At 37.9% G+C, this 12502-nt stretch overlaps 1 protein-coding gene across 3 annotated transcripts in view; it reads left to right on the top strand.

Moving 5' to 3' along the window:
* Positions 1–12502, top strand: part of LY75 (lymphocyte antigen 75) — a 107326-nt gene that overhangs the window by 78907 nt on the left and 15917 nt on the right. For 2 of the 3 annotated variants that reach the window (XR_014828858.1, NM_001184946.1), the window contains 4 exon segments: positions 2519–2684; positions 4377–4544; positions 6035–6151; positions 10626–10820. Coding sequence is in view for 1 of the 3 variants with exons in the window: in NM_001184946.1 (NP_001171875.1) it covers positions 2519–2684; positions 4377–4544; positions 6035–6151; positions 10626–10820 (646 nt within the window). In the remaining 2 variants the exon portion in view is untranslated. 3 annotated transcript variants of the gene reach the window in all.

Raw genomic sequence — 12502 nt, 5'->3', positions numbered from 1 at the left:
TTACCAGTAATCCCAGTGTCTAGTGATAAATATGGTTTAATAATTTGGTATGTGTTCTTTGAGTTATTTTTCTATGTACACATATTTGTTTTTAAGACAATTGGGGTCATGCAGTTTTCTAACTCTTTTCTCCCGCTTAATGATACTGATCTTCTTTCTTGTCCTATTTTCAGTCTTCACTTGTGTTTCTCTTTTTTCCTCTTGTTCTTTAACATGTTCTCTGTAGATCTTTATTATGTATCTCATAAGCTGCCTCAAATATTTGGAACATGGCAGGGTATAATTAAATAAAACTTTACACTGAAGGCTGTAGGAAGGTATTGAAAGATTTTTAAACATGGTAGTAATAAAATGAGATTTTTACTTGAGAAAAATTTTACTGGGCAGGAGTCAGGGGAGGAAAACCAGGGATAGAAGACTTAGTTAAGAGTTTCTTGTAGACATTCATGCAGGAAATGTTGTTGGCCTGAACTGAGACATGTTTACAATGTCTGCAGTGCAGCAGTTCTGGGTTATAAAATGTCCAGAGGGTGGCTGTGGCAGCAGGTCACTCAAGTACATAGAAGTGAAAGTACACAGAAGAGGAAGTCAAGAAGGCTTGGATATAGGGTGAGTCATTCTCATGAACATAGACATCCCTAAGTTAGTGGACCAGGAGGACAGAGCAAGACATGGGGACAGATCCTTAGTGAATGTTGGGGAGGGGCAAGGGGACCAAGTGCCTGGTGAATGTCAGAGAGCATCTGCAGATCTGCAGTGATGAAAAGGGCATAAACCTCAAAGGAAGTGACTGAAGGAGATAAAAATATCTACTACTTCATTCTAATGCCCTGGAGTCTGCAACTAAAATAACAAACAGCTTTCCCTTGTGGAGGCTGAAAGGAACTTTCTTCTGTTGGAAAGGACAGGTTTTAATGAAGATCAATCAAGGTCTAGAATTTATTAGATACTTACAGTTTTAAGAAAGAGATCTTGGGAGTTCCCGTAGTGACTTAGTGGTTGACAAATCTGACTAGTATCCATGAGGACGCAGGTTCGATCCCTGGCCTCACTCAGTGGGTTAAGGATCATCCAACGATGCTGTGAGCTGTGGTGTAGGTCTCAGACATAGCTGGGATCCCACATTGCCGTGGCTGTAGTGCAGGCTGGCAGCTACAGCCTTGATTTGACCCCTGATTTAACCCCTGATTTGGAACCTGGGTGCCACCTTAAAAAAAAGAGAGAGAGGAAGGGAAACAGAGAGGGAGGGAGGGAGGAAAGAGATCTGGTATTCAGCAAAGAGCTAGAGGGAGTGGAACAGACGTTCCAAAGGGACCTGGTTAGTTGAGAGTGTAGCAAAGGGGAAGGAATCCAGGGTAGCCTCCAGTACAAGCAACATCAGAGATCCAAAGGGCCACAGTTGAGGCCACTTGGTTTAGAGATTAACTGGCCACAGGTTTACAACTAGAACTCTGGTGGAGAATAGTTCAGAATGAAACAGTTGGTGGTGTTGAGATTTGACCATCTTTGCTTTTTGGGGTTCACTAAGGAAACTGTGTATGACCTTTGCTCTATATTCCAAATAAACCAGTGGTTCAAAATTGCCTTGGACCTCAGGAAAGCTTAGCTCACTAGGTCAGTGTGTAAAGCCTGGTGCTCTGGCAGCATCATGGGGAAGCTCAGGCAGGCCTGTACTTCACAGTCCATCCCTTGCACTTCTGTACCTACCCTATCAAGCCTCTCTTGAGACAGGTGGGTGGTCAGGCCCTTGTCAGGATGTAAAGGTGGATGTACACAGATTCCTAGCCCACCATAGGATCCAGAGAATGAGGAAGCTTCTCTTCAAAGACAAGTGTGAAGAGAGTGGCGTGAGATCCCCAAGGCCTGAGGGTTTAAGAGGAAGGGAGGTAACATCTACGTAACTCTTCTTGTGTACCAGCTGGCCACTGACGTAGTGTGTCTTCCATGTTACCTCACTGATTGCACAAGGTTAAGTTCATAGATGAGGGGATGGAAACTTGGCATGGTAATATCACAATCAAAAGCTAATAAGTGACCAAACTAGAATTCAAAACTAGATATGCTTGGCTCCAAAGCCCATTTCTTTCCACTACCACATGTTGTCTCTAACAAAATCAGTGGAGGCAGTGGTCCTCACTCCAGTAACCAAGTTCCAATTGTGTGGGGAGCATCAAAGCGTAATGGTTCAGACCATGGACTCTGGGGCCAGATGGCCTGGATTCGAATCCCAGCAGTGTAGTTTACACACTGTGTAACTTTGCGCACATTACATGGCTTCAACTTCCTCATCTATAAAGTGGATGTAATAACAGTACCTATTTCATATGGTTGTTATGAGGTTTATCTAAATTAATATTTGCAAAGCACTTAGAACAGTGTCTCTCACAGAGTAAGTGCTGTGTAAATATATGCTAAATATAAGATCAAAGTAAAAGGCACAGATTGATCTTGAGGATCAAAATCATACATTAGGGAAAACATGAGTATACCACTTAAAATATATTTCTGCATCTTACAGGATGAACTCAACTTTGGTTGGTCAGACGGGAAACGTCTTCATTTTAGTCGCTGGGCTGAAAACAATGAGCAACTTGAAGACTGTGTAGTGTTAGACACTGATGGATTCTGGAAAACATTTGATTGTGATGATAAACAACCAGGCGCTATTTGCTATTATCCAGGAAGTATGGTGATTTCAAATATTTTAATTCTTAAATTGTTACCAGTCTCATGAGTAGTGGAATTTTAGAGGAATGGTTTTATAAAATCTGGGGTTTTTTGGGGTTTTTTTTGTCTTTTTGCCTTTTCTAGGGCCGCTCCCACAGCATATGGAGGTTTCCAGGCTAGGGGTCCAATCGGAGCTGTAGCCACCGGCCTACGCCAGAGCCATGGCAACTCAGGATCTGAGCCACATCTGCAACCTACACCACAGCTCACGGCAACGCCGGATCATTAACCCACTGAGCAAGGCCAGGGATCGAACCCACAACCTCAGGGTTCCTAGTTGGATTCATTAACCGCTGCGCCACAACGGGAACTCCAAATCTGGTTTTAAAGTTAGAAACCAATTATAATCATGTCCTTTTTACAAAAAATTTATTGTGAAAATCTGTATTTGAGAATAATTATATGTGACCTATTTTGTATTAATTTGTTATTTTAGATGTTTTATCTTTGTGACAATAGTAATTGACCTTTGAGTTTTAAGTCCTTGTTAGCCTCGTTTTGCATACATTTTGTGTTTATATTCTTATGGAAAACATATTTGTGGGAATTCTTTTATAATTCATATCGTCAAGGACTAACATTTCTTTTTTATGAGTCACTGTTAATATTCATTTGGTTGGGTGTAACAGTAATTAGCTCACACTAGCTTAAGCTAAAAGGGAAATTATATCCTCAAAAAGGGGTTAGAGTTGAGCCTCTTGAGGAAAGGGAATCAGAAAACCAGAGATGCTGTCTTGTGCGATTCCTTTCTGTTTCTGTCTGTAGATCTACATACCACTCTTCATGTGCTTTCTCTGTGTACATGGTACATGGCGAAACATGGCAGTTCTGCAGCTTTCAGTTATAGCCATAGCTGGAGATGAACTGTCTCTTCTGCTTTTCAGATCTGGAGAGAGCTGATAGACTCAGCTGGAGTCAGATATGCCATTTCTAGCCCAGTCAGAGGAAAGTGGTTTTACAACTTCCAGGGGCCCACACATGTGGCTTTGTGGTTAGAAAGAAGACACTACTTCACAGACAAAGGGAATTGCTGTGGGCTGGGAGAAATACTGAATGGTCTTTATCACATATTCAATCAGTTTGACTGGCTTTGAGTCGAGCATATCTCTGTATCTTTTTAATGCATGGCTTTTTCATAAAGTGAAAAAAAGAGCCAAATTCAGATTTTCTAGATGTCAGATTTTAAATTATTTCTGTTCGTTTAGTTAAAGCAATAACTTATTTAGAATATTAAGTATTTCATAAAATGTTCCTTTAAAGTTAGAGAAGATATCAGTAACTGGAAACTTGAAGATGAATTCTTAGTTATATCTAGGTGCCTATCATTATATTTGTATAGTTTCCCTGAACTGGCTCCCTATAAGTTTGGTGATGCAGGAAGACAGAAACTGAATTTAATCTAATAACACCTCATTTTTCACATTCTTCCACTCATTCACATCAGGGGGAGGAAAATTACATTAAATAATTTCCTTCCTACAGAAAGTCAGTTAAGAGGTCACATTTTATTTGAGCATAAACAGAACAAGCATCACCAGGCTATTATTTCTTGGCTTCCTGTGTATTTCCTACAAATCAAGTCTAATTACTATGAACAGGATATAACATTTATATCTGAAATTAGAATTCTTACTATTAATTTTTTCTAGATGATACTGAAAGAGAGGTCAGACCAGTTGACAGTGTTCAGTGTCCATCTCCTGTTCTAAATACTCCCTGGATACCATTTCAGAACTCTTGCTATAATTTTATGATAACAAAGAATAGATATGTGGTAACAACACAAGAAGAAGTTCATTCCAAATGCCAGACACTGAGTAAGTATGTTATATGGCCATTATATATTACATTATACTCTTTAAAAAACAAATCTAACCTGAGTGTATTATAAATATTCTAATTAGCACTAGCAACCAGATCTCAAAAGTACTTATCTTCCAATTTCTTTTTTAATAATTACAAACTATTAAAGTTTGTGTTTAGTTAAAATGTGAAGTATAGGAGTTACCTCTTTTTTTTTAACCCATCCAAAAGGAAACTAGGTCTGTCTTAACATGTATAAACCAAATATATTCTACTTAAAAAGTAAAAGAAATGACACTAGAGAGCAGAGAGCTAAATGTTAAATCAAATTAGGCTTTGGCCATGATAAAGTAGGTCAGTTTGAGTGGTTGAAAGCTTACATAAGCCACGAAGAAGCTTAAAAGTAATATATATCTCATCCTTTCTGTTCTCAAGACTCCGAATATTTCCTATGAGATCCACTGAGGATTTTTGACTTCTGAACAATGGACCTATCAACTTTGTAGAAAGTTCCTGTGGAAAATATCAAACCATTATTCCCCAAGATGTGCTCTGTAGAACACTAGTCTTAAGAGATGTTCAGAAAGAAAGACAGAAAGACAGAAAGAAAGATCCTTAGTAAAAGGGCAAGGTGGAGAAACACGGCACATTTCACTTCCTGTTAAATGTTATCGAATGTACATTAGTGTGTATTTTAAGAAATACTGGAGGAGATCCCACTGCGGCACAACGGGATGGGCGGCACCTTGGGAGCACTGGGGCGCTGGGACTCACGGTCACTCCCTGGCCCAGCCCAGTGGGTTAGGGATCCAGCGTTGCCGCAGTCACAGCTTAGGTCACAACTACAGCTTGGATCTTATCTCTGGCCCAGGAACTCCAACATGCTGTGGGGCAGCCAAAAAAGAAAAAAGAGAGAGGGAGGGCAGGAAGGAAGGAAGGAAGGAAGGAAGGAAGGAAGGAAGACTGGCATAAATGAACTAGTTTAACTTTGTTTAATGTTTGTAAATTTTTTTTTCCCATGAAGTCCTTTTCTGAGGACTCTCTGTAAGTTTCCTGAGGAACACAATTTGGGAAATATTAAACTTTTTAAACCCTTATATAGCAATGATCTCTAGGAAAAGGAAGATCTGTCTTTTAGCCCATCCAAGAGGTTTATTTATTATAGTCTTTGACAGTGTATCATTAATATGGGTAAATTTGTACCAACTCAAAATAAGCCTTAAGTGAGGAAAAATAAAGTGAATCAATGTTTCAAGTTCTCTACTCAGCTACTAGTTTTCTACTCTTCTATAAAACCAAATTTAATATCAGAATGTTTGAAAACTTCTTAACCTATCTATTTTAGTATAACAAGATAGTTTTAATGTACATATCTTTCTTATTTTCTACTATAGTGTAAGTTTTGGAGTGTATTAAACTGGGAAATAAAAATTTACTAAATCTATCAAACAAATAAATGGGTTCTAAATGAGTATTTAAATTATCGACTGTTTTTATTTAACAGACCCAAAATCGCATATTCTGAGTATTCGAGATGAAAAAGAGAATAACTTTGTTCTTGAGGAACTTCTACGCTACAATTACATGGCTTCATGGGTCATGTTAGGCATAACTTATGAAAGTAAGTTGTGAATCTCCTGATTTTATCTTTATATTAATGATTCATTATAAACTTCTTGTTTATCAAGGTATAAAAGTATAATTCTTCAGAGTATATATTTATCAGTATACAAAATTATAATTATACACGGAGCATAACTTATACAAATACCAAGACCATTTCTTTGTCTCTGCTCTGTCATTAAAATGCCTTTACCACTGAGCTTAGAGTGAAGTGATGGAAGGTATTTTCCTTTCTTCACTCTCCCTCTTGGGAATACAAGACTAACTAAAAATGACTGCACTGCCATGTAAACCTCCAATACTTACTTTGTATCTCTCTGTATGTGGAATGAGTAAAAACAGAAATATACTTCTAATGTGCACCTTTGGATTTATATCATTAGTTTGGGGGTGTACTTTAGAAAAATGAGGCATATAATCTGCCAATGGAATAGAATATTTGAAATTATAAATACCAAAGTCCCAAGATATAATTGCTATGAAAAAATTTTAAAACACAGTCCTCATTAATAGGGGAAAGAAGACCAATTTAGAAAGATACTCAATTAGAGAGGTCCTGAAAAATCACAAAGTTTTATTTTTTATTTATTTATTTATTTATTGCTATTTCTTGGGCCACTCCCGCGGCATATGGAGGTTCCCAGGCTAGGGGTTGAATTGGAGCTGCAGCCACCGGCCTACGCCAGAGCCACAGCAACGCGGGATCCGAGCCGCGTCTGCAACCTACACCACAGCTCACGGCAACGCCGGATCGTTAACCCACTGAGCAAGGGCAGGGACCGAACCCACAACCTCATGGTTCCTAGTCGGATTCGTTAACCACTGCGCCATGACGGGAACTCCCACAAAGTTTTAGAATTAGAAAAAAAAAAAATCACACTTTGGGCATAAAGGATCAAAAGCATATATTTACCCCCCCCCCAAAAAAGATGTTAATAGCGGGCATAGAACAATGATAGCAAGAGGTAGGGTAGGCAGAGAAGCTAAATTACTCAAAATCTGACCATTTTAGAAAAAGCCTTCTCAGAGTTCCCACTGTGGCTCAGCAATAACAAATCCAACTAGTATGCAAGAGGACAAGGGTTTGATCTCTGGCCTTGCTCAGTGAGTTAAGGATCCAGCATTGCCATGAGCTGTGGTGTAGGTAACCAATGCACCTCAGATCCAGGGTTGCTGTGGCTGTGGTGTAAGCTGGCAGCTGCAGCTCCAATTGGAGCCCTAGCCTGGGAACTTCCATATGCTTCGGGTGAAGTCCTAAAAAAGACAACAACAACAACAACAAAAATAGCCTTCTCTTTGCAGTCTAACTTATGTCTTTTCTTAGAATTACTCAGGTTTTTCTTAAATGTTTATGACTTAACAAAAATAAGCTATCAAGCAAGGGGTAAGACTTGGGTTGCCAGCAGATGAGTTCATTATGGCAGGACGTAGTTGCCCAAATCTTTTCTCTAATGATGCCTGAATACCCTTAAATTGGGCAATGTAAGGAACGGAGAGAAACTAGGTCAAAAGATCCCAGGCTTCACCTGAAAGCAGCTGAGGAAACAGTGATCCCACATAGAGAAGTAGAAACTGACCCAGGATATAGCTGGAGATTTCAGTTTTACCCCTCATAATTAACTTTGTTAATTATGTTGTATTATGAAAAGCATTTTCATATCTCTAGACTTTCTTTTAATAATCTTAACTTCATTTATAAATTGTAGCTGTGGCATAGGTTGCAGCCGCAGCTCCAATTTGACCCCTGGCCTCAGAACCTCTATATGCAACCTCTTAAAAAAAAAAAAGTAACAAAATTTCTGTTAAAAATATACAGACATGAGTGACATATAGAAAGATGTTTCAAGCAAACATTGAACCTGGTTTAAACCTAATTCTTACTGGCTGAATTTATATCTATAGGGTTTTTATTACTTAAATAATATTTTTATTGTATATACTACCTACACAAAAGATTCTGTTTCTGAAAAAGTTCTGACTTTTCAAAAATAGTGCCACAAATAGAAATTACTAATAGAAACCACATATCAACTGAAAGATACTTCAAGCCAAATGAAAAAGTAACCCTTTTGTTATAGCAATTATATATATATGGCATATATATGCATATGCAATTGTCCATTGTACTGGCCAGAAAATTGTAACTTTAACATTTGGGGAGAAGGGAAGAGGAACTAGAAGACATGAGGTGATACAGAACAGCAAGCAACAACCAAATCATATGTCCAATGTTGCTAGTGTGTCATTGCTGCAAGCAGAGGTTTAGGTATAATATCTTGGGAGATGGTAATCAGTGAAAAGTAGAAATAACCAGGACAAGGGGTATGTGTAGGTAATAATGACATCCCTCTTCATTACCAATTCATAATTTTAATAAGCCTAACAACTTGTTTTTCAAAAAACCTCAATAAGATATTTTCACATACCATACAATCCAGCCATTTAAGACGTACAGTGTAATGGTGTTTAGTATAGTCGCAGAGTTGTGCAACTATCACTACCTCCAAAAGAAATATCATACCCATGAGCAGTCCTCCTCATCCCCGAGCCCTTCTCCCAACCCTCAGCAACCACCAATCTATTTTCTGTCTCAACAGACTGCCTATTCTAGACATTTCATGTAAGTGAGATCGTATAATATGATTTTTTGTGCTATTTCATTTAGCATAATCATTTCATGGTTTATGCCTATAGCATTGCAGCAAGTATCAGTATATCATGCTTTGTATGGCTGAATAGTCCCATTATATGGATAGGTACCACGCTTTATTTATCCATTCATCAGTTGATGGGTATTTAGTTTTTCACTTTTTTAGTTATTATGAATAACATTCATATACAAGTCTTTAATGTGGATATACATTTTCATTTCTCTTGGGTAAATGCCTAGGAGTGGAATTGCTGGGTTTTGTGTAACCCTTTGAAGAACTAATGGATGTTTTCCAAAGCTGCTGTACCATTTTCCGTTGAAGGTTCCAGTTTCTCCATATCTATGCCAACAGTTTCTTTATTATTTTGATTATAGCCATTAAAATTCATATGAAGTATCTCATTGAGGTTTTTTTTTTTCGTGTCCCAGTTGATTAATGATATGAAGCATTGTTCCATGTACTTATTGGCTCTTTGTATATTATCTTTGGAGAAATCTCTCTTTAAATCCTTTTCCCTCTTTTAAATTCTCTTTATTGTTGAGTTTTAAGCATGTTTTATATATTCCATATATAAATTCATTGTCAAAGAAATGATTTGTAAATATTGTCTTCCATCACTTTCTTGGTAATATAATTTGTAGGACAAAACTTTTTAATTTTTTTTGTCTCGTTTTTTTAGGGCCGCACCTGTGGCATATAGAGGTTCCCAGGCTAGGGGTAGAATTGGAGTTGTGGCCACCAGCCTATGCCACAGCCACAGAAACCTGGGATCTGAGCTGCATCTGAGACCTACACCACAGCTCATGAAAATGCTGGATCCTTAACCCACTGACCAAGCCCGGGGATCAAACCTGCAGCCTCATGAGTACTAGTCAGAATCGTTTCCACTGAGCCACGACAGGAACTCCCCAAAACTTTGTAATTTTAATGAAGTCCACTTGTGTGTGTCTAAGAAGGCTTTGCCTATCCTAGGGTCATGAAGACACACTGAAGAGTTTTAATTATTTTAGCTCATACAAGTAGGTCTATTCTAGACATGTATTCTAGACATGATCAATTTTCAGTATTTTATGTAGTGAAAGAAAATGGTTTAACTTTATTTTTTTTTGCATGTAGATATCTTTTTGTCCCAGTAACTATTCTTTCCCCATTGAATTGTCTTGGTACCCTTGTCAAAAATCAGTTGACATAATTGTGCATAGTTTTGGTCCAGCGAAGGGATTTCTATCACAAGTTCTATAATGTGTTAATTCTTAAACAAAATGGTTATGTTCATTTTCCATCAGAATTAAACATATATGTAGGAGAGTTCTGCTGTGGTACAGCAGATAAAGGATCCAGCATTGTTTCTGTGACTGCTTGGGTTGCTGCTGAGACATGGGTTTGATACCTGGCCTGGTGCGGTGGGTGAAGGATCTGCGTTTCTGCGGCTGTGGTGTAGGTCACACTGTGGCTCTGATTGGATCTCTGGCCTAGGAACTTACATATGCCTCAGGTGCAGCACCACCCCCCAAAAAAAAATATGTAGAAAAAAATGAATATTGGTTGAAAAAATAACAAAGTAACAAAATTCATAAACTTATTACAGGGTGGTAGAATTATACATAAATTTTAATTTTCATGTTTATAATTTGTACTTTATTCAAAATAAGCATGATTTACTGTTATAATTAGAAAATATTTTGGAGGAAGACATACAACCTTTTTAGAAAGAGGGGAAAAAGAAAGAAAAATAGTTGAGCTTGAGATAGTAACCTCGTAACTATAAATCACGTCTTGATTTAATATCTAAGCATAGGAAAAAAAATGTTTCTTTTCTAGATAATTCTCTTATGTGGTCTGACAAGACCACACTGTCATATACGCACTGGAGAGCAGGAAGACCAGTTGTGAAAAATGACAAGTTTTTTGCTGGCTTGAATACTGATGGCTTCTGGGATATTCAAACCTTTAATACTGTTGAGGATATACTTTACCTTCACCAGCACAGCATTGTTGCTTGTAAAATAGAAATGGGTAAGTATGCGAATGTAGAGTTTCTACTCCAGAGAAAGAGAATATAAAGGTATTAGCTCCACTAGTGGGAATCAAGCACTTGCATTTCTTGAGCGGCTCCCTGTTTCAGTCTTCTGCAGTAAGAGGCACTTCAGAGGTTTCTGAGGAAGGAATATACACAATCCTTGGTGCTGTGGTCTTGATCAAGGAGTGAAATGTAGCTGGGGAGACAGAGTTAAATTCTTTATCATTGTTTTATGTAGGTTTGTCTTAAGTTATTTGATATGGGCTTACATTTGTTGGGAAACCAAAAGAAATCAATGAAAACGGGAATAATGAAAACAAATATGCATTGAGGTGGGGGTAAAATTTGGTCGGACCTTAAAGGATGGTTAAGATTTTTATAAATAATAAAGCGTATTTGGGGAGAGTTTTAACATTCCAGGCTGAAAATGAATGTCTCTAAACCTATCTTAAATAAGGCTATTTTTAAATCAAGTCAGCTTTAAATTTTCCACAGCTTAGTAACTGTCATTATGGCCATTCTGCTGTAAGCCCTCTGCTAACATGGAGCCCATCACAGTTGCATCCAGGCCCATCTTCACTCTTCACAGTCCTGCAGAATACCTTTCTGATGCACCATTTCCATCAACAATTTCCAGGGATCCCCTATTATCAATTACTTTGAGTTCACGTAAGGTTTTGAGACTTTAGAAACCAGTGTCTCTTCTAAAATTCTAGGCTTTCTCCCAGTGTCCTTTTCTTTTTCCAATTTTTGGTTCGATAAAGGATCTTTTTTCTGTCAGGCTGATTTCTTAATTGTCTCACATACAGTGTATACCCATTCTCATTTGCACTCATTTATGGTTTTTTTTTTCCTGCCAAGAAGTCTTCTATGTTCTTTCTTTGTCCCCCTTTTTCTAAAAAAAAAAATTTATTTTAGAATAATTTTAGGTTTACAGAGAAGTTGCAAAGATAGTATAGAGTTACCATATACATGATAACCAGTTGCCCCTGTTGTCAACATTTAACATTATTAGCATGGTACATTTTTTGCAACTAATAAACCAATGTCGGCGGCTTATATCAGCTAAAGCTCATACATGGTTCAGATTTCCTTAGTTTTTACTTTATGTTATTTTTCTGTTCAGGAATCCATCCAGGATACCATGTTATATTTAATATATTTTCCTCAGGTTCTTCCGAGCTATGATCATTGCTCAGACTTTCCTTGCTTTTCATGACAGTTTTGAGGAGCACTAGTCATGTGTTTTTGTGGCATGTCCCTCAGTTTGGGTTGGCTGATTTTTTTTTTTTCTCATGATTAAACTGGACCTATGGGTTTGGGGACAAACCACAGAGATGAAGTTTCATTTGCATCACATCCTATGAAAAGTATATGCTTAAACATGACTTACTTATCATTGCTGATTTTTAATCTTGATTGCATAGATCTAGGTAGTGTCTATCAGCTTTCTCCACTACAAAGTTACACTTTTTCCCCTTTCCTTTTAATTTTTTGTTTGTTTTTGCTTTTTAGGGCCACACCCACAGTATATAGAATTTCCCAGGCTAGGAGTCAACTCAGAGCTACAACTTCCAGCCTACACCACAGCCACAGCAATGCAGATCTGAGCAGCATCTGCGATCTATACCACAACTCACAGAAACGCTGGATCCTTAACCCACTGAGCGAGGCCAGG

The sequence above is a fragment of the Sus scrofa genome, chromosome 15 (assembly GCF_054392235.1).
Source record: "Sus scrofa isolate SSC_HxYL_T2T_F1_AM1 chromosome 15, Sscrofa_HxYL_maternal_Yorkshire_Landrace_v2.0, whole genome shotgun sequence".
Classification (NCBI taxonomy): Eukaryota; Metazoa; Chordata; class Mammalia; order Artiodactyla; family Suidae; genus Sus; species Sus scrofa.
This window is presented reverse-complemented; position numbering and strand designations above follow the sequence as displayed.